Source organism: Rattus rattus, chromosome 4 (assembly GCF_011064425.1).
Source record: "Rattus rattus isolate New Zealand chromosome 4, Rrattus_CSIRO_v1, whole genome shotgun sequence".
Taxonomy (NCBI): domain Eukaryota; kingdom Metazoa; phylum Chordata; class Mammalia; order Rodentia; family Muridae; genus Rattus; species Rattus rattus.
The window spans coordinates 115,630,611-115,653,660 of NC_046157.1; the positions used below are offsets into that span (position 1 = coordinate 115,630,611).

At 49.0% G+C, this 23,050-nt stretch overlaps 1 protein-coding gene across 2 annotated transcripts in view; it reads right to left on the reverse strand.

Annotated features, from left to right (window-relative positions):
• The window catches only part of Tbc1d8 (TBC1 domain family member 8), a 107,602-nt gene that overhangs the window by 17,100 nt on the left and 67,452 nt on the right, over positions 1-23,050 (reverse strand). For both annotated transcript variants that reach the window (XM_032900985.1, XM_032900984.1), the window contains exons 3-9: positions 17,727-17,845; positions 16,264-16,492; positions 15,153-15,393; positions 5,959-6,166; positions 3,854-4,051; positions 2,770-2,943; positions 1,240-1,390 (exon numbers count right to left, since the gene is read on the reverse strand). In XM_032900985.1, coding sequence (XP_032756876.1) covers positions 1,240-1,390; positions 2,770-2,943; positions 3,854-4,051; positions 5,959-6,166; positions 15,153-15,393; positions 16,264-16,492; positions 17,727-17,845 — 1,320 coding nt within the window. The remainder of the gene's footprint in view (positions 1-1,239; positions 1,391-2,769; positions 2,944-3,853; positions 4,052-5,958; positions 6,167-15,152; positions 15,394-16,263; positions 16,493-17,726; positions 17,846-23,050) is intronic.

Consider the following 23,050-nt stretch of genomic DNA (forward strand, 5'->3'; position numbering starts at 1 on the left):
TTTGGAGAGAAGTTCAAGCCAGAACAGCTGAGTTGACCAGCCAGCCAGAATTTAGAAAGAGCTAAAAAGAGTGAGTTTATTCAGCAGCAAGTCTCAGAGGCTGAAAACATCCTAGGCCTAGATTAGATTGTATGGAGCTAGAAGCTTCCAGGACTAGACCTAGGCTAGCAGAAGGAGGCAGTGAGCCTTGGAGATGACAATTAGAGCAGGTGAATAAGTTACTATTACACCCTGGGAAGCAGGAGGATGGGTGCCTGCCCAGTCACGGGCCAGGCACTAGTAGGAGGAGCTTGAAGGAGCATGGCTAAGCTGGCCTAGGCCAGGGCTGTGCAGTTGCTGCTAAGCATAAGATATGTGGGCAGGATTCTTGGACAGGAAAGGGGCAGGACCAAATTGATGTAAGAGGGAGAAAAGAGATAATGTGGGGGTGGGAGTGGGGTCACTAGCAAGGGCGTCTGTGAAGAAAGGCCAGGGAAGGTTCTAGCCCCAGTGTAGTGGTTCAAATGAGAATGGCCCCCATAGGCTCACATATTTGGTGAACCGGTTAGAAAAGATTAGGAGGTGTGGCCATGACAGAGGGGATATGGCCATGTCAGAGTGGGTGTGACCGTGTCAGGAGGTGTGTCACGTCACTAGGGTTGGCTCTGAGGTTCCAAAAGCCCACACCAGGTGCAGTATACTGTCTGTAGCCTGCAGATTACATGTGAGCTCTGAGCTGCTGCCCCAGTCGCATGCTTGCCTTCCTGCTGCTCTGCACCTCACCATGATGGCCATGGAGCAAGCCAATGGAATTTACTGAACTGATGGCTATGGAGTCTCTTCACAGCAACAGAGGAGTAACCAAGACAGACACCCAGAAAGGGTGAACGGGGACAGAATGGTACCCAGGCACAGCCTTTTGGATCCTCACCAGTGCCCACAGCAGAGCAGGCTCATATGGGGAAGCAGCTCCTAGCCATGTGCCCACAGCACCTGACAGGGGTCAGTCACCACAGAGGGCAGGGCCCTCTGTTGGCCTGGCACCTGGGCCTAACAGGACAAAATCATCCCTGGTGGGTGGGGAGAAGCCTGCTCCTGCTTCTAAAGTCACTCACCACAGCCCATGCCTCAGGAAACACTGTTGTAAGACTCTTAAGCTAGCACCCAGCAGCCACAAAGGGAGGACTACGTGCTGCTCACAGGAAGGCCATTCCGGAGTCTATTCCAAAGATTACAAAGTGTAAACACACCAAAACCTACCTGAGAAAAGCAGCCACAGCCTTCCACGTAAAGACTCGGGAATCCCCATGGCCACCAGCTTCCGGATCTTTTCAGTGCGGAACATGCACACGGTCCTGCCGTACTCTGCAAAGTGGTCGTTCCACAGACTGATTTTTATCTGCTCCCGGGACTGGAAATGGAGATGTTTGTTAACATGACAAGAAGCCCATGGACAATCAGTAACAGGGTAAAGAATGTCTCTGTTTATTGGGGACCAACAGGAAGAGCAGGGATAAAGAGACTTCACACACAGAACACGCGTGAGCTGCTGCCAAGCATACAGGATGCAGACAAACAGCACTGAGCCCCAAGGAGCCTAGCGGAGACGTCTGTGCGAACACAGTCACCGTTCATAACAAGGGCACGTCCACCAAGGACAGGAGCAGTTCAGACTGCATGTGAGAGATGGGTGCAATTGAGAATTTGGGGTAATGCCTCTTTTCCTGACAGAAAGTAGGAACACTGAAACCTGGAAAAAAACATTTTCAATTTATTAAAAAAAATTTTATTTTTTCTAAGTGTTTTTGCCTACATGCATCATGTGTATGCCTGGTGCTCACAGAGGTCAGAGGAGGTGTGGATGCCCTGGGACTGGAGTTAGGGGAAGTTATGAACCACGATGGGGTCTCTGCAAGAACAAGTGCTTGAACTACTGAGCCTCCTCACCAACCCGCACCCTCACTGTCAGGAACGAGGGGACATTTACTTCTCTAAAAGTCCTTTAAAACTTCCTATGTCAGGAATAGTTCGCCGGGCCTTTTATAAGATATTAAAAACTATTTGTAATAATTACTGTTCAATAACGTGAGTAACATATCCCTAGACCCAGCATTTTTGTCATTCGGACAAGGAATGGCTGAACACATTGTGTAAAAGCGATTAAGAAGATTTGGTCTGGATTTTAAAGGCTGGTATCTAGGAAGCAGTGCTTGTTTATAGTGCCCAAGGCCACCTCCTGGGCCTGTGGCTGCAGCATGGTTTCCTGCCTGCCAGCCAGAGTCCCATTCTTAATCTATTTATCAACTATATATGACCCCTACCTCCCTATTAAAAAAGAACAACTATGAATTAAGCAACAACAGGACCTGGGGAAATGGGTCTGTGGTTAAGGAGGGCTTGCAATGCAAACATGAAGACTTGAGTTTGACTCTCCAGCACACAGGTAAAAACCCAGGAATTTCAGTGTTGTGGTCCAGGGGCGGGAAGGGGGGGGCAGCAGAGACAGATGGATTCCAGGATTCTGCCACTCTGGGCAAAATGTAAATTTCAGGTACAGCGAGGGGCAAAGAAAACCCCATGAGAAAGGCATGCACAGAAGGCCTGGCTGGCAGAAGACTCATTGCACACCCAGAAACCTAGAGGGGCAGCTCTGTCCCCTGGGCAGAAGAGCCACCTCCCTATGGTGTCTGGGACAAGAAGAGGGAAGAGAAGCAATGGATACTCAGAGTCACCTAAGCCACCTAGGCCAGGCCACTCCCCAGAGCTGCTGCTCCAGGGCATCTCACTCACCAAGCGGGAGTCAGGACTCTGGCTGCCAGACTGCTGGAAGTCGGCAGTCAGGGGCTCGGGGTGTGGCAGGGGGCTCTTCTCCTTCTCTCTCTCTTCACTACTTTGAGAAGACACCATCTCAAGATCCCCAAACTTGTCGGTGCAGATGCTTGTTGAGTAAAACACAGGTGAAGCCTGCAAGTTAAAGAGAAGAGGCGTAGACAGCACTGTGCGTCAGTTAAAAGTCAAAACACAGGGCCCCAACCAAGTGTGGGACCAGAGTCTGAGTATCTAGAACCTGCGTTTATTGCCAGGTTCGTGTGACAGAGATGGGATCCCAGGGCAAGCCGGCTAGGAAGAGTAACCATGACAGTACACTGAGTCTGACCGGGAGACGCTGGCTCAACAAACGGGTGGATGAATGATCAGGATGATTCCTACAGCCACCAGTGCATGCATATGTACGCACATATGGCCACATATACGCGTACATATATACTCATTACACACACATGGAAGTTTAAAGATTAAAACAAGTTTCCTAATGGAAGTCACGGCTAATGATGTCCCAGCAAACCCAAGTACATTCCTGTATCTATCTCTCCAGTGTTAGGATGAGAAACTCTCTCTCTCCTATCAGATCACAGTCACCCTGAGCATCAGCCCCAGCAACCCTGAAAACTCGATCGATGCCTGCTTCAAGGTATATGAAGGTCCCGTTGCTCCTCTAACCTGGAGATGGGGATGCCACATCTTCTCCAACCCAGGCAGTATGCAGAGACACCTGGTCAACCTTCCAAGGTGCAGGTGATTCCCCCATGGCCCCCCCTTCTGCTCCAGGCAGCCCCCAACTCAACACCAGAGCCATCAGAAGTAACGTCACACTAATGCACAGCCCGACTGTCTCCAGCATATTTTTGTGCGCGCTCTCTCTCTCTCTCTCTCTCTCTCTCTCTCTCTCTCTCTCTCTCTCTCTCTCTCACACACACACACACACACACACACACACACACAGCCCGTCTTTCTAAACACTCCCTTTGGAGACCATGGCCATCCCCGGAGGTCAAGAAGTGTCACAGAAGGCTGTCCCTGTAAAGGCTCCTACCATGTCATCATCACTTGGTGAGGTCTCATAATGCACAGGGTGGTTGGCATGGACCTGCTTCAGTCTCAACAGCAGGCCCTCTACCAAGTTTTCTCTGTCCTTGAGCTCAATGAACTGGAAGGCCATCTTGCTGCGGATGCTCACAATGATGGGGTTGGGCAGCAGGCTCGTGTCTTCCATCTTCTCAATGCTGACTACCTGAAACAGAGAGACACACAAAGTCAAGACAGGAGCCTCGCAGGTGTGCGATCACACCCACATCCAGACAGAGCTCTGCAAAAGCAGGAAAATGGCCTGGGCAGCATTACCTGTCATCGCCACAAGGGGGCAGCAGCCCAAGGCTCTGTTCACAGGGTGAGTGGCTAAGCAAACAGATCACAAAGTAGCAATCAGCCTCCAAAGAAACACTGTAGCCTAGATAAAGCCTGAGGGCACTGTGATACACAGACTAAGCCACTCGTATAAAAGATAACTAGCCCTAGCCGGGCTGGAAAGGTGGCTCGGCAGCCAGGGGCAAACACTGCTCTTGCCCAGAACCCCAGTTCAGTTCCCAGTGGTTCACAACTGCCTGTAACTTCAACTCCAGAGTCGCCAATGCTCTCTATCTCCTGGCCTCTAGAGGCAACTGCATTCACATGTATGTGCATGCACACACACACTTAAAAACAAAACAAAGTAAGAATGCTATATGACTCCATCTGCTCAAGCTACCCTGAGTAGCCAAATTCATAAAGCTTTAGTCTCTTAAGTGGGACAGAGTCTCAAGTTGGGAAGATGGACGCCCTGGAGAGGATAGCGAGGATGTCTGTGTAACACTGTGAACACACTTGGTGCCACTGAAATGCACACCTAACAGTGGTTAAGAGAATAAATTGTGTTATGCATGTTCAGGATTGCTTACTTTTCTTTTTGAAGACAAGATTTTGCTATGTAGCTCTAGTGGGTCTGGAACTGACTGTGTAGACCAGGCTGGCCTTGAGTTCATAGAAATCTGCCTGCCCCTGCCTCCCAAGAGCTGGGACTGCACCTGACTTGGCTTTCATAGCTGCCTGTTTATAGCACGTCAGCTGCAGAATAACAACATGGAGATCAGAGATCACCGGGGTGAGGAGCTGAGCCTTTTAGCAATCATGTTCAGGACAGGCACACAAGCAGCCAGACTCCCGTGGTCCCCGGGGTCAGGGTCCTGGTGCTAAGGTGCCTGAAACCAAAGGACTGAACTCCATATCCGGACAGAAGCTCATGTTGCCTCTTACCTCCAGAATTATGAAATTTTACAGGAAGAAGGGACCCAACTCATACTTAAAGTTTTTAAGCCAAAGTTTTAGGAGTGTGCGTGAACCAAGGAATTTGCCATTTGGTTTCTCCAGGTGACACTTTTTACAGGTTGCTTCTCTCTTGGGGGAAGGTGAGAGGAGAGAACTCATTCCTGAGAGATCTTGGAGAGCTCTAATTCCCCAGCACACTCTTCACCAATGAGGAAGAGGAGGATGGAATGCTCTCTTTACCCAGCCCTTCTGGGCAGCTAAGGCACCACCAGAAGAGCCACGGCCATCCTAGGAGTGAGCGACTCAGGTCCCGCTCCTCACAAAGCCAGAGGGCCGCCTTCAGGATAAAGCCCTGCCCCGTCACAGCAGCAGCAGAGAGGCTGTGTTTGATAGGATTTCCACGGGACCCCAGAGGCTCACCAGCAAGAAGCATAGTCCCTGTGAGGCTGGAGTAAGTGGAGCTGGGGTTACTGGTGGTGGGGCCTAGTTGGTGTGGTTGGGCCACTGGGAACGTTTCCCTCAGAAAGGACTAATACAGTTCTCAGGAGACCTCAGTTAGTTGTCAGAAATTAGGTCACCGCAAACAGCAACGGGACTGGCCTCTGCTCTCTGTTTGACCATGTGGTATCTCCAGCCACTGCATCACCCTTTTCTGATAAGGCCTTGACCAGTTCCAAGCCCTAACATAGCACCATTCTCTTGTGAGCTAAACCTCTTCTCTTCATAAGTTTATCTGGCCTCGAGTGTTTTGTCTGAGCAACATAAAACAGACTCAGGGCCCAGATGGCAAAGGGTGAGCTTCAGGAGCACAAAGCAGGCAGCATGGGTGAGAGCTACCTCTCTCAGGGGAAGCACAACATGACAGCAGCCATCCTCTCTGCTGGCAAAGCAGATGTAGCTGTCAGAGGAGAATATCCTCCCGGCCGTGTGGCAGCGACTGAAGGGTGTCCAGAGGGAACAGTCTACCACAGCATGCAGCTTCTCCTTCCTTGGCAGCCTGAAGAAAGCCCGGAAGAACTCATTCTGCGCTCTGGCCTCCAGGTCCCTGGGGAGCGATAGGGAAGAGAAGGGGAGTGAACATACGCGCTCATAGAGAAAAATACCTCAACGCCCAACTGGTCCAGCCGGACAGCAAGGGCGTGCAGACAGGCTGCATTTCCCAGTCAGTCTCCAGGCTCCAAGTTCACTGCCAATCACTGGAGCAAGCAGAGCATACTGAGCCCACACAGAAATAACTGCACAATCTCAGGAATCAGGATGTACATTCCTGGGGGCTGGACAGAAAGCCCACAGGTTAAAAGCATAGGCTGCTCTTCCAGAGCACCCAGGTTCCATTCCTAGTACCCCCATGGTGCCTCACACTTGTCTGTAATTCTAGTTCCAGGAAGGATCCAGTGCCCTCTTATGGCCCCTGCAAGCACAAAGCACATATGTGGTGCATAGACATCCATGTGCAGGCAAGGCACCCATACATCATACATCTTAAAAGAAATAAGCATGCCTGACTTGTTTGGTATGACTCCCAAATGGCATTAAAATGTAAATATCAAAAAGTCAGGTTACTCTTTTAAGTATGGTGGTTTGAATAGGAATGGCCCCATGGACTCATGTGTTTGAATACTTGGCCCATAGGGAGTGGCATTTTAGAAGGTGTGACTTTGTTGGAATAGGTGTGGTCTGCTAGAGGAAGTGTGTCACTGTGAGGGTAGGCTTTGCCGTCTCATATGCTCAAACTATGCCCAGTGTGGACACAGTCTCCCTCTGCTGCCTGAGGATCAAGATGTAGAACTCTCATCTCCTTCTCCTACACCATGTCTGCCTGGGCTGCCATGCTTCCTGCCATGATGATAATGGACTGAACCTCTGAACCTGTAAGTCAGCCCCAATGAAATGTTTTCCATTGTAAGAGTTGCCTTGGTCATGGTGCCTCTTCACAGCAATAAAACCCTAAGACACTGAGTGCTGCCCAGGATCTGGGGAATCGGAGCTTTTGCACACTTCTGGCAGGCCTGTAAAATGATGTGGTTTCTGTAGGAAACCAGTCTCTCTGAAGGGTCCTGCAGGTCACCATTTACCCAGAAATTCTACTCCTGGGGACCCACAAACAAGGGTCTGCTAACAAATCACATGCTAATGTTAATGCTAATAATAACAAAACTGGCCCAGATATCCATCAACTCATGAACAGCTAAATAAAATGTGGCATGTCCCTTTAATTAGATGGAGACTACTCAGCCACAAGGCAGGAGAAAGGCACTGATACATGTGGCAGTGTGGATGAAGCTTAAATATGCTGAGTATGGGGCCAGACACAGAGACCGCAGCCTGAGTCCAGCTGACAAATCTTTACATTATTCCAGGACAGCTTAGACATCAACAGGGTCCTGTGTAGTAAGAAGCCAGCTCCGTGTGAGGGTCATCATTAGCCCATCCTCTCAGGCAGGGAGTGTTTGGCCACTTCCTTCTCAGATGAAAGGTTTGGGGTAAACCCCAAACTCGAGTGACTCAAGTGACACTAAGGAGGACTGTCTTTTTTTGGTGAGATTTAGTAAAGAAGCCTTAATGCCACAGACAGACAGACAGACAGACAGACAGACGGCAGTATGGTGGAGACTTTGAAGACAGTGTAGGCCAACAGGGCGAGTAAGGGGCCCCTCCCTTTAGAGGAGGGAGGAGGTGCTGTACCACATGACCATAGCACAGCCTGGGATTTAGGCTATCTCGGATTCCTGGCTGGCATCAGGGAAGGAGGGGGTCTGTTAGCCTAAGGTTTGTGTGCATTCCAGCTGTGAGGGTAAGGAGAGCTAGAATCTGGACCTTAACAGTAGGGCCACCATGGGGCCTCCCAATCCTTCCTTCTACAGACAGGCCAGCACACAGCAGTCACGAGCTAATACTTGGGACACAACAGCCAGCTCAGGCTAACAGCCTCTGAAGAAGCACCTGTAAGGGTGGACACTGCCCCAGTAGCAGGAGATGCAAACCAGAAGGTTCTAGATCTAGTCTCCATGCACACCTTTATTAAAGTTAGCTTCCATTCCTAACACTTCAGGAACTTAGAAACTTAATCCCCAAAATTTAGAGCCAAAGAATGTATTACTTTCCCCACAAACCCAGAATTTACTTAGTCTGGACTAGATGCCCCTCCCTGGATCAGACACATGTGCCAAAACCAGATTTCTCCCCCTCTCTCTTCCCCCAGCAACCCTCCTCTGGAATCCTGTACAGGAGAGCTGCATCTGAGCTGACAGCCCAACCAACTCTCACCTCATCTGCTTACTCAGGCCACACAGGATGCAGCTGGGTATCAGCAGCTGCCACAAGCTCTGGCTGAGTGACAGGCTGGGCCAGCCTAGCTCCTTCCTTAGCTCAGCAGTCAAGATCTCTAGCCATATAGCCATATAGCCATATAGCCATATAGCCATATCCAATATAGGACACCTGGACACCTGACTGATCGTGACTTGTTCCACCTGGGTTCAGAAAGGTCACAGTGGGTCCTACGCTGTCAGCTTGCCTCAACAGGGCACTCCTATGTGTCTGGGAAATGCAAAGATTAACAACATAGGAACAGGGCTCCAAGGGCAGATGCCGCTTTTCCTCGGTGTCCCCGTCCACATAGAAGAGTCCCTTTCCAAATGTGTGTTCACCAAGAACATAGCCAGAACTGTCAAGGCCAGAGCTTGGGCATCCGTGGACCAAAAAGCTAAATTCAACCTCCCACCCCGACATGCCCATTACAGAAAAAAGCAGTAGTAGTCTGACAGGAGCAGCCCTCAGAGAAGCAGCTGAGCCTGTTCACTTCTGCTGCCTGGATGCTGCCTTGATTCTCCACCATGATGACAATGGACTGCACCTCTGAGCTGTAAGTCAACCCCAATTAAACGATGTCCTTAGAGTTGCCATGGTCATGGTGTCTCTTCACAGCAATGAAACCCTAAGACACAAGGGATGGTGAAAGGCAGATTATTCAAGACATCCACGCTGCAAAGAGGAACAGATAAGGGGGTCCAGTGACCCCCAAGTCCATCTTCAGAGTACTACCATGAGCTCCAGCTTATGGAGAAGGGAGGCCTGGGGCAGGAAGGAGTGACCTCTCCCACCTTCCCCCAGTTCTCATCCTGCAGGTCACTGGAAAGAAGTTCTTGAAGCTGAAGGGGATGAGGGTATTGCCAGCTAGAAGGTGACTATTTTTACTCTAGAGAGCAGCCTCTGCCTCAGGTATAATGGCCCTTCCTGTGGGCAGGGCCCTCTGTCTTGTGAGGGGCTGTCCCGAACACCACCTAATCCCTGCACCTTCAACCCAAGTTCAGACAAAAGAGAAGGCATAGGTTAGGCTCTCCTCCTGCATCTACTCAGCTGTGGGTCCAGGTGAGGAGTCAGCACACTTCCGCAAAGGTGGCTTCTGAGAAAACCATCCACACAGGCTCTCAAGAGAGCAGGGCTTGGTCGTGGTGCCTCCTGGAGCAGCCCAGAGTCTGTGGAGGTGGGAAGGTGAGGGGCGGCGGTTCTTCCCTTGAAAGATGCCTCTTTTGTAACAGCTAACATTATGTTTTAAGTTTAACTCACTGTGCTTAAGAGATCTATAAGACAAATATGTCGCTAACCCAGCGGTTCTCAACCTGTGGAGTTGTTGAATGACCTTTCACAGCAGTTGGCCAAGATCATTGGGAAAACACAGATACATTTACATTATGATTCATAACAGAGGCAAAATTATAGCTATGAAGTAGCAATGAGAATAATGTTATGGTTGGGGGGTCACCACAACATGAAGGGTAGCAGCATTAGGAAGGTTGAGAGCCACTGCTCTAACCTGTGACTCCTACTTGCTCAAAGACAGAAAGCTCCCTGAAATGCCGGGAGCTGTTCATGCTGTGTCCATAAACAATTGTGGTTGCATCAGTTGCACATGAGGTGTGTTTGATCACACATAGGTGTGTAAGCACATCAGGATGTATGCTTCCACCTGACTGAACGCAGGCAGGAAGTACTTAGCTTTGTGGGTTTATAAGCTCCTAACACTAGTGTAAACTGGGTACATACGCTAGGCATCCCAAGAGACCTGGCCAGGTATTTAATAAAGCTTGCTTCACATTTGGCTCAAAATTTGTGGTCCTTGTCTTATTCTTGCCCAGTGGGACTGACACGCTCCTTGCAGTCTTCCTGTTCCCAGCACAGGGCTTGCTCTGATCAGACGATGAGAAGTGGGCACTCTGATGGGGCCAAGGGAGAAGAGCAGCAGAAGGGACTGGCTAGGTGGGCTGAGGCTGAAGAGGTCTGTAGAGATAGAAGGGCAGAAGCAGGGGCTGGCCACTGAGGAGACACAGCCTAGCAACTACGAGGAGAAAAGTAATCATCCCAGTAGTCAACCTGCAGGAGACCGGAAGAGGCTCGCCCTTCATTGCCTCTCCAGGCTCCCCTGACCTCCCTCTATACAAACTGGTTGGAATTCTGACCACACCCTAACTTTGGGATAAACATTTTTTGTTTGGGAATTTCAGATCAGCTTATCCAATGCACTCCTACGGCCCAGGCAGCATCCTCCCTCTCCAACATGGCCCTACCTCCAGGGCTCTGCTGAGGATATGGGATCCAGGTCCTCTTTGCACCAGGCAGGCTAGGCCATCCCCTCCTCTCTGCCAAGCACCCAGTGGAAGGACCATAGCTCTGAGGTGACTAACAGGTAAACGGATACTCTGTAACCTAGGCCTTTGACTCTAGGGGTCACCACTGGAAAGCAGTCATCTGGGAAGGGAAGTGAGAATGGATCAAGGAGAGAGCTGGGGGCTGGGAATCAGGTATTCCAGCTAGTCTGGCTCTGAGCTGGGGAGACTGTTTTCCTAAACTTTAAAATCTGCCTCTAGGCAGGGTGCCAAGGGGCCTGAGTCATTACCTGTTTATACCCACAGGCCTGGTCTCCATGACAAAAGTTCCTGATGGGAACCAGTCCAGGGGCAGGCAACTAGACCTTTCTCTGGGAGAGAAAGTCCCTTTCCAGGTACTGGACAGGTAGGAATGCTGCTGGAGACCAGAGCCTGTTCGGGCCCTGGGTCCAGCCTTGGACATTCACCTGCTGGCCATCCCCACATTCCTCTGCTCCCTTCTCTTCCCTCTAGTGGTGCCAGGTTGGGGGAGCAGGAGGACGTGGAGATACTCGGAGCCCTGGATGTGAATGACTGCTGTCAACGCTGGCACTGCTAAAGCAGCTCTCTCCACCTTACACAGTCCAGGGTCACAGCGAGAGAAAGCGCCATCCTGTGTCTCCCCACCCTAGCTCTTCACAATGACCCAGCAGGCAGGCCCAGAGGCTCATCTCCTAGGAGACTCTCAGACTCTGTCCAGCAACACTAACGCACACCAGGAAGGCTGCCCAGCGCGTGCGCAGGGCATAGAGTGGACAGACAACAAAAGCAAGCCTTGCCCGGCAGCTTGCAAGGACTATTCATTCAATTCCCAAATCATGTCATTTTCAGGGCTCTGCCAACACAGCTCTTCATTTTTAAAGAGTTATTTATTTATATAATGTATGGTACATTGCAACTGTCTTCAGACACACCAGAAGAGGGAGGGCATCAGATCCCAGTACAGATGGTCGTGAGCCACCATGTGGTTGCTGGGAATTGAACCTCTGGAAGAGCAGACAGTTCTCTTACCCACTGAGCCAGGCCCCTGGTAGATTTTCAGAGGCTACGTGGATGGAAGCACGGTTTGCTCTTTTTGAGCTCTGTTCTCTTTTTCGCTCTTTTCTCCTAGGTGGCTGTAAAGACTGTAGGGGAGGGGTAGCAAGCAAACACCTGAGGCTGGGCATCAGCAAATGGGAAAACAGCTCTGAGGGGGACAGATGGGGGGGGAAGGGGGAGGGAAGGAGAGGAGAGGAGAGGAGAGAAAGAGAGGGGCACATTTTTCTCACAAGAAACTTCTCGGGCGTTGGGGATTTAGCTCAGCGGTAAAGCACTTGCCTAGCGAGCCCAAGGCCCTGGGTTCCGTCCCCAGCTCCGAAAAAAAAAGAAAAGGAAAAAAAGGGGGGGGGGCTGGAGAGATGACTCAGTGGTTAAGAGCACCGACTGCTCTTTCAGAGGTCCTGGGTTTAAATCCCAGCAACCACATGGTGGTTCACAACCATCTGTAAGGAGATCCGATGCCCTCTTCTGGTGTGTCTGAAAACAGCTACAGTGTACTTATATATAGTAAATAAATAAATCTTTAAAAAAAAAAAAAAAAAGAAAGAAACTTCTCCCCTCATCAGAGGCAACTCAAATCATATGAAAGTACCTGGAATGTCACCCCCAAAAGAACAGTTAGGGTTAGTGCCTCGCTCCTAACAATGATGAGTCTAAAACGATGCATACAGCAAGAAGCGATGGGGAGTCTCCCTGAGCACACCCCCACTTACAGAGCGCCTCCCCAGAATGTCTGGAGAAGACGGCTGTGTGAGAAATAACCCATCTTCACTTTCTTTAAAAACGTTCTATCGCCCAACATTAGCCTGTGGAGTTTTGAAGAAACTTAATACAGACCGAGTGTTCTCTATGTAAAATGACTGGGACAGAGTATGACAAATTTTTGTGTCTTTTAAAAGGGATATTTGCATGGATGTTATGGGTTGAACATTGCTAACCTGGCGTTCCACCCTCCCCATGCTCTAACGCTGGATTTCAGGGCCTTCACGTATTTTTTTCAGGTCCTGTGTGCTCAGCCTGCATCATGAGAGAAAGCTGATAGCAATGCCAAGGAAACTGGCACCACAGTACCAGGCTCTCAGGAAAAACCATAGCTTCTATGTCTTCAGCCGAAAGGAAGATGGATAGGAATATTAAAACAGAAAACTAAAACAACAACAAACAACCACACACACAAAAAAAAGAGAGAAAGAAAGAAAGAAAGGAAGGAAGGAAGGAAGGAAGGAAGGGAGGGAGAGAGAGAGAGAGAGAGAGAGAGAGAGAAAGAAACCCAAGAGGCAGAGACATGGCCCAGTAAGCCATGGCCTAGGGTAATCACCAGCAGGTGAGAGGACATGACTTAGTCCTGCAGTGAAGTCTGAGAAGGATGGGGTGAGGTTCAGTCCTAAGGAGCTTGGTGTGAAAGCATGGTGAACTGAGACAGATCCTCAGAACCCACATTAAGCAGCTGGGCATGGTGACACACCCTTACCACCCACTGCTAGGTCCCTGAGGCTCCCTATCAAACCAGCCTAGCCCTCCTGACGAGCTCCAGGGCGGTGAGAGCCTGTCTCACACACAAAGCCAGATGGTGTTCCTGAAAAATGCCACACCTAAAGTTGTCCTCTGATGCACACGTGTACACACACACGCCCATCCCACAGATGGCTGAACCTTGAAGACATTAAGTGGAATGAGTCTTCTGCAAATGCACAGCTCAAGAATTTACCTTAATAAGGGACCTGCCCAGCTTCCCAGAGCAGAGCGGGCAGCTGGGGCAGTTAGAGATCAGCAGGGGATGAATGTGGGTAGCAGAATCGTTCTGCAGGGGGACAATGGTGGCAACCGGATGGGACATGAGCACAACTAAAGCTACTGTGTGCACACTTACAGTTTGCTGCATGCAGTTCGCTATGAAAATGAAGCATCCAGACTATAGGAAGTGGGTCCATAACCACATAAAGAACTCCTAACCAGGCCGTACAGCAAGCTCCTGTTTCTCAATGGTCACCTTTTGACCTTTGCCACACTTACCTGCCAAGATCCGCAAAGCCCCAAACCAATCAGGCTCAATCAGGCTCTGAGCTTCAGGTGATGAAGCTGAACTTGTTTAGAGCAACAACCTAAAGAACTACCTCACAAGGTCACCGCAAAACCTGTCAGGTGTAGTCAAACTAAATAAACCCAAAGACTGTGGGCTCCATAGGTAAAGGAATCAAAATAGTCCAGCTGTCCTGATACCCACCCCGCCCCAGAGGACGCAACCTGACAAGAGGACTGGCTTGGTGACAGAGCACATCCCTAGCCAGCATGCACCGAGGTGAATGCTCAGCGCCATTAAAAATAAAATGTCTTGGTTCAGCGGTAAAGAGCACTAACTGCTCTCCCAGAGGTCCTGAGTTTAATTCCCAGCAACCACATGGTGGCTCACAACCATCTGTAATGGGATCTGATGCCCTCTTCTAGTGTGTCTGAAGACAGCTACAGTGTACTCATATACATAAAATAAATAAGTCTTTTTAAAAATAAAGGTCTTCATGTTCACTGATAAAGTGAATAACCAGCTTGTACCATGAGGATGCCCACACTATGTGCTGAAATATTTGAAGTAAAATGGGGCCTCGATCCAGACAGCCACATCTACCACACAGAGGAGAGGAGGCATAATGACAGTCACCATTTCCACTTCTGCCTGCCAAGATTAGCCACAGAGATGAACCCACCAGATGACTTGGTGGGTATAGACATTCTGACCACACGATTTGATCCCAGGGACCCATGGGGTGGAAGAGAGAATTAACTCTCTCTCAAGTGGTCCTTTGACCTCCATGTTCACGCAGTAATGTGTGTGCAGCACACACACTCAAAAACACAACCTAAGAATACAATAAAGAAGGAAAAGATTGATCACGGGGACAAATGTGAGTGTCACCACCACTGAGACATGCATTGGCACATCTGTCCTCAGTGTGTGCAGGCTCTGTATCCGTGGAGTCAGCAGCCATCAATCAAATATTGAAAAAATGTCCCCCTCTGTACCAAATGCACACACTTTTCCTCAGTGTTCTTCCCTAGACAGTACAGTATGACAATTATTTACATGGCATTGATGCTGTATTAGGATCAGTTCTCTAGAGATGCCACACAGCATCTCGGCTTCCGAATCAGCCATATGAAAAGGCTACGGTGTTTCATAGCAGGGCCATGCACAGCTGTGTGTCGGATGCCCACAGAGATCCTGGAGCCAATGGTTTAGGGAGATGTAGAGGAACCATATACCTAAGGCTGTCAAAAGCTCATGCCTATGAAGGATGAGACAGGCACAGGTCCCCTGAGCAACTGAGGGTCCCCTGGGTGCCGAAGCCCTACCTCTTGGTGATCTGACTAGGCTCCTGCAGGTCAGGGTCCAGATCAAAGACCTCGTTGTCCAGCAGCCTCCGGAGCGTGACATCTGCCAGCTGCTCCATGATCTTAAAGACCTCGTCCAGGTTCAGAAACGTGGAGAAGTCTCGCTCCTTATTCTGTGTAGTGATCCGGATGGTGTCCGTGAGAAAGACATTGGATGTTCGCTCCAACTTCTGGATGTCGACCCAGGGGATGACAAGTTTAACTGTAAGAGAGAACGGTAAATGGGCATCGACCATCAAATGGGAGCAAACTTGAATCAAGAGGCAGACAGTGGTCAAAGCTCTCTCATAGCAAAACTAAAAATGTCTTTTGAGCCAGGGCAGGGAGACTAGTCTCGGACCATGGGGTGGGTGGCTGCTGGGGAACACACAGCCTCAGTACAGTGGCTTCACACAGATTTGTGTGATGCTTCCCAAGCTGTTAGCTCCTGCATACCCCCATGTCCCCATGTTCCCCAGGGAACGTCGTCCTGGGACACCAAATTAGCTACGCACACACTCTCTCAAGAATACTCACACAGCCGTACAATCATTAACAAATATCACAAAAATCATCCCTCTCTGAATTGAGTAGCTAAAACACATCCAAACCATTTCTATCTGATGGCTTTGCAATACTGTCTTCTGGCCTCTGATAATTTTAAAAGGTACCGTGGGCGCCATCTTTGACAGGATGTTTGTTAGCTGCTTCTGTGCTATCACACAAAGTCTCTCTCTCTCTCTCTCTCTCTCTCTCTCTCTCTCTCTCTCTCACACACACACACACACACACACACACACACACACACACACACACACACACTCACCGCTAACATACTGCATTTTCAAAGCATCTACACTACCAAAGACTTGGCCGTTGCTCCTTGAGTTACCCAGAAATAAATGTTTAAGGGAGTACACAGGCCCTCCCTAAGTCAAGCCCCCTTGGAGGAGAAGCCTATATAATGGATCAAGCACACTGTGAAAATACTCCCATTCACAGCGTCTCTCAGAAGCGATGTTAAGCACGACCCCCGCCCCAGGGTTGAATGTATCTGTGAATTCAGGACCAGAAGGCTCTTGGCCACACTTACGTTCCTTGCCCAGGAAGAAGGAATAGAAGCAGAGGTGGTTGATACTGAGGTACAGCCAGCCCTGGCGGGGCACCCGGCCCTTCCAGCAGCAGCAAGAGTAGTAGGTGACCAGCTTCTCTGCCTCGGGGAAGTTGAACCTGGCCTCGAACTTCACCAGGGCTTCTCGGAACTTCTCAGGCTCCTCCTCCTGCTCTGCCAGTCTGCTGCTGGTCTCCTCAGCGATCAGAGCCTGAGGCACAGAAAGATGCCACTTAACCAGACAGACAAAAGTTAGACTGAAGGGAAGAAGACAGGAAGTGGGAAGGACAGGTGGGCAATAGCAAGAGGATAAACTGACCCAAAGGATGTAAGAACCCAACCTCATTTTCGAACTTTTGAGTTGAACATTAATACTTTAAAAACGTCTTTCCTGTCAGGTTCAAAATGTTGATAAAGGGCCATCAAGATGGCTCAGTGAGTAAAGGCGCTTGCAGCTAAGCCTGAGAATCTGAGTTTGATTCCCCCCTACACACACACACACACACACACACACACACACACACACACACACAAACACACACACACAATTAGCTTATTAGCAAATTGATTTTTAACTTCATCATGTTTTAATTTTACAAATTTCTCTTGACATTATGAACCATAAGATAATGATTAAGAATTTTGGGGCCATTTTGTATGAAATGAATATCCAGTTTGCTGTTGCCCAGGAAGGCTTTTAGTGAGGCACATACAGGGGCCAGGTGCTTTACTGCCTGTGCATAGGCACGGCTGAGGAAGAAACTGGGTGGTAGCCAAACGTCCAGACTTGACAGGAAAGTATCCTTCACATTTGGTCAGCAAAGAGGGGAGGATAAATGTCCACATTAACCGTCAGACTCCTCCACACCAGCCTTGCCTCCTAGGGGCTACACTACTCTGTTTTGTGGTGGTGGTGGTGGTGGTGGTGATTGTCTTTGACAGTGTCTCCTGTATCCCAGGCAAGCTTCTAACTCTGTAGCCCATGCTAGCCTCCACCTTGGGACCCTCCAGCCTCAGCCTCCCCGGCACTGAGATCACAGGAGTGCACCTCCACATCTGGCTAAGAGACAGGCGTTTTAAAGTAGTTAGCACCAAAGTATTGAGAATCTAAATGTTGGCCCCACCTATTCTGCTTTTGCATAGGGGATACTTTGAGCTCAAGACTCTGTCCTGTCCAACTACCTAAAGGCTGCCTAGGAGCTCCATTTGTACAAGTGCGGCCTCCCTGGGCCAGGTCAGAAGCTGTGACCAACAGGGAGGGAGAGAGGAAGGGCCAGTCAGAAGTAAAACAGAGGCCGCTCTTTACTAAGTGAATTCCCTTTGTTTTATGTAACACAGAAAATGTAGCCAAAGTGTAAAAAAAACTGCAACCAAAGTGAGTGTAGCAGAGCTCAGGGGTGGGGAGGGAAGCGGCAGGTGGGGAGAAGCGTTAAAGCCCAGCCTACCTTCACCTTCCCTTTGACAAAGCTGGCGATGTCATCTTTGTTGTCGAAGACTGACAAGGTGTGCAGCAGGTTCTGCTCCAGCCAGTCCCAGTGCCGGTTGATTTCCTCCAACGTTGCACCTGGATTTGGACAGACAGAAACACATCAGGGAAAGGAAGGAATTTCTCTTTTTAAGATTTATTTATTATACATAAGTACACTGTAGCTGTCTTCAGACACACCAGAAGAGGGCATCCGATCCCATTACAGATGGTTGTGAGCCACCATGTGGTTGCTGGGAATTGAACTCAGGACCTCTGGAAGAGCAGTCAGTGCTCTTAACCATTGAGCCATCTCTCCAGCCCCAAGAAGGAATTTCTAAAACATGAACTCATTTTCCAACTCCTGCCATATATAAGTCTATGTGTATTTTACTTTATGGGCAGTGAGTCTGCTGTAGAACAGGCTCCCTTCCTTAAAACCAGAGTCTCCTCCTGCCTCTAGGCACCTACAGGCACTGATCCTACGGCCATAAGGCAGCCCAGGTGACTGGAAGGGTCACCCTTCAGTGTGCTGTGGCCATCTTGCCTGCTTTGGCAATGTCCACTGCTTCTCTGCCTCCACACGGTGACAGAGATGTTGGTAATTGCACAGGGATCCCATCACAGAACATGCCCCAGACAGCAGACTCACTGCCAACAGGTCACAGAGGCTGAAGAGTTCACGGTGCAAGAGCCTGTTACGAAGCCCTGTTGATCATACGGGAATGTCACCACCTGGGAGCAGCAGAGTTTGACGCAGCCAGGGGCAGTCTCAGAAATCAGCTGTCTACAGATGGAATCATCTGTCTACAGATGGTTTTGTGCCATTCACAGCAATAGGCCTCAAATGCCTACAGAAAGAGTTCCTACAGTGCATATTATCTTAAAATAAAGCACGCACACACACACAAGCATTATATCATAGGCAATCTGCCGGTTGGTTTCTTTGAGTGTTTTTTTTTTTTTTTCTTTTTTCGGCGCTGGGGACCGAACCCAGGGCCTTGCGCTTGCTAGGCAAGCGCTCTACCACTGAGCTAAATCCCCAACCTTGATTTCTTTAAAAGACAATTGAAATGCTCACTGTCCTACCAAAGTGTTACGCACCACTGTTAACTAAGGCATAGTCAAGTCCATCATCTTTGTTTTTTCTCAAGGAGCCCTCTATTCATCTGCATTGGACGATAGGCACCGGACATGGGAACTATGTCCAGCCTCTAGTGATGCTCGCACACTGGCACAGTCTCTGACCAGAAAAGTTTTTCAGTCACATTTCCAAAATGGGACAAGACTAAACCCAGAGAAACTAAAGCTACTGACGGGTATTTCAGGGTCACCCAGAGCAAGTGAGAGGCTGGGAGGGTCACCAGAGTCACCATTCATCCCAAAATAGGTGTGTTTTGCTTAAAAGTGTGTTTCCTTTCTCTCTGTGTTACTCGCATGCCCATGTGAGTGTAAATGCACATGGAGAGCTTTTGGGGCCGCTCCAAGAAAGCTGACTTTGGGCCAGGACAGGGAAGTTGGCTCAGGCAGGAATCTGATTCTGGGCTAGCACAAAGTAGGCTTCAGGCAAGAATATGACTTTGGGCTAGGACAGGGAAGTAGGCTCAGGTATCTTGGTCATCCTGATGAGCCCCTAGAAACAGTGATCACAGGGCCTTGTTTGTTCCTTAACCTAGAACTGATCTTAATATCTGCATGTAATGAAAATGGTATAAAAGTAGACTAGGAAAAAATAAACCCGCCTCAGCCTCAGAACTGGCTGGGGTCATGCTACAATGTTGCTTTTATTGGCTTTTTCTTTTTAATCCTCACTCCTGCCTTAGAGAAACTGTTGACTGACTGAGCTGGCTTGGTCAAATGAACACGAAAAAATCTTGGAAACACATGTTACTGTCCCTCCTTTGAAACCTCTAACCTGAGATCTCCACGTCTGAATCGGAGCACGCTGTCACAGCGTAAAATCCCACACCTGCCTGAGCGCCTGATGTCTCAAATCTACGGACTTTTTTCACACACAAGTTTTAAAATACAATGTTAAAATAAAAGGATGCAGGTTATAGGAGAAGGTAGTGGACTTCATGCGCAGACCAAGGCTCCCAATCCAATACAAGTATTCTGAAAGCCAAAAGAATCCAAAACACTCCCACTGCAAGCAATGAAGTAGCAGAGGGCTCAGCCTGCAGGGGCTTATGGTTTGGCCCATGGAAATGGAGACTGCGTGTTAGATTAGGCTGCTTTCTGAGTCAGGGGAGAAACAGGAAAGTATCCAAGAGACTGTTTCACTAAGGAAAATGGAAAGCCAGCTAACACAAAGTACCCAATCCCTTTTTATCTGTCACCCAGACAAGCATACCTATGTCCTCTGACTCCGCCTTTCCCCAGCAAGGGGAGCAGCCACACTCTCCTCCCCTTGCCTCTCTCCACAGGCTAGCAGGTTGGTTTCTGTACCTAAGCTCAAGACCCATGACCTTCACTTCCCTCCAGTTGCACCTCCCAGAAGGTCCATTGGGTCTTAGCAGGAGTTAGTCCCGGAGTGAGAGGCCCTTCCTGCACATCTCTCCAGACAGGAAAAGCTCATTTTAAAACAAAATCAAGCCCACCCAAGGCCAATCTCCACATGCTCATCTGTCTCTGTGCCTGCTTTCTCTGTCTTCTGTCCTGAACTCAGACACTGAGCATCTGGCTGGCTGTGCCACATCCAAGACTGACACAGCTCAGGTGGTCTTCCTGCCTCTCTTACCTGTGCTTCCCTCCCCACCACACCCCCAGTGACATCAGGGTAACACAGATGGCACTTGGAGCTCACTTTACAAAGCTGGTTCTACCACAGCCTGTGAGCACTCTCAGAACTGGAGAGGGCAGGCTTTATTTACCTTCATAATAAAACCAACCAGGTCACTAAGCAAACAAAAGGAGGCCAGGCTGAAGAGGACCAGTCTCTATCAGCTTTCAGTACTCAGTACTCTGGTGATGGTTCTTCAAATATACTTCCTCATTTGTAAAAAACAAAACAGGGAACAGGGAACAGGGAGGGAGGGAGGGAGGGAGGGAGGGAGGGGAGTGACTGACCTGTAATGAAAACAAAAAGGGAAATGGAAGTGCAAATATTTGTACTGGGTCACATTTCAAACTAAGGGCAAACCAACCTTGCACGGCACCGGGGGTCTTCGCACAGAAGACAGCAAGACTCTTTAATGCCCCCTACATAGTCCCTGCAGTCTAGGGCTCGCTAAGGCAGCACAGAAAGAGTTGTCCGCTCTCAGCAGGAGCTCAGACTCTCCCGGAAATCCCTTCTTCCCAGTTTCCAGGACACAGGTGGTGTTTTATCTGTTTGTTTTAAATATCAAATCACACACATACCTACGTATGTAAATCATACATATTTTCTATTATGTATGGGGTGGGGCATGTGCACAGTGAGTGCAGCTGACCATGGAGCACAGAAGGTGTTTGAACCCCTAAAGCTGAAACTGGACGCAGCTGTGAGCCACCCGGCATGGTTGCTGGGAACCCTATGCAGCTCCTTTGCAAGAGCAGTACTTGTTCCCGACTGCAGAGCCACCTCTCCATCCCCTGGGATACAGGTGTTCATTAGTCTCCCATCAGGGCTACCAGAACCGACAACTTAATTACAAACAGCTTCAACTGTTTACCAAGAATAAAACGGTAGTCAAGTCCCAATCCCAATATATCACCGTGGAATTAAGACTCGAGACAGGAGCTGTACAGATAGCCCAGGGGTTAAGAGCAGTAGGTGTTCTTCCAGAGGACCTAGGTTCAATTCCCAGCATCCACAAAATGGCTGCCTATAACCCCAGTCCCAAGGGATCTGACTCCCTCCTGCAACCTCTGTGAACCCCAGGTACACATGTGGCACACAGTCATAAATGCAATGCAAGCACAACGCTCATACAATTAAAATAAAAAAATACTTTAAAAACATGCACTTGAGAGAGTCAGACGTGGTGCACATGCCTTTAATCCTGGCACTGCAGGTAGATCTCTGTGAGTTCAAGGCCAACCTGGTCTACATGTGAGTTCCAGGACAGCCAGGGATATATAGAGAAACAATGTCTCAAAAAAAAAAAAAAAAAAAAAAAACTAGAGTTTTACTTCTTATAAAATGCTTTTATACAATGTTCATAAGAAGGAAAAAAAAACACAACTAAAAAAATGAATACACAGGGGTTGGGGATTTAACTCAGTGATAGAGCGCTTGCCTAGGAAGCGCAAGGCCCTGGGTTCGGTCCCCAGCTCCGAAAAAAAGAACCAAAAAAAAAATGAATACACAGAACTATCTCTGGGCCACAGTCAATGGAACCACAGCTGGCCTGCCTGCCTCTCCAGCAAAGACAATCAACATGAGGAACTGTTTCCACCCCAGGGTCTGTTTCCTACAAAAGTTGCCAAGTGGCAGGGAAACTCTCCAAACTGAATTTCCTCTGCAGAGACGCCTCAGGGTAGGCTCCGTGAGTACCCCAGAGCAGCCAGCTGGTGTACTTCCGTGACCCTAGATGCCTGAGAATGAAAGTCACCTCAGTGTGTGTCACACAGCAGCTCAGAGCTACACTGTGGCAATGGTTCCCAGGAAGTCAAAGGAGTCTGCCTGGAACCAGCTTAAAACAATTTAAAACAGACTGCACGCCTCCCAGGAAGAGCAACCACCGAATCAGAGGGTGAGTTCTACACACGCGTAAATACATTTCTGTCTTTGAGTCACGTTCAGTTTGAAAGTCACTGCCTTGCATGATACTGTTGAGAAAGCTAAAGAGAAAATAAGAAAGTCTTCCATCCATTGTTGAGGCCAACCTATGTAACGCTGAGGTCCTCCTTCACAAGTTCATACTTGAGAACCGTGCAGTGAGAGGCTGCCAAGTTGGCTCAGTGGGCACAGGAGCTTGCTGCTAAGCCTAACAACTTTATTTAGTCCCTGGAATCTATGTCATGGAAGGAGAGAACTCTATCACCCACACACCCTGGAATAAGAATGCACCTATAGAAATACAAATACATTTTTTAAAAATGTAATTGAGTTATCAACAAAAAGTCACACGCACACAAAACCCCTCAGTGTTTTAAGTTTATTTTTTTGCATGGACCATGTTCCTAGATGCACAGCCCACGGACCATGGTTTGAACACTTCTGGCATAATTAGCAAATGTGGGGGGAAGTATTCCATCCTTCCTGTTCTATCCTTCCAACACAACAGAGACCTGATGTCAGTGCCTGAATGTATCTTCCCCAAATCCATACGTTGGCACCCATATGCCAAGACTGTATATTTCAAGAAACAGTTTTTCAGG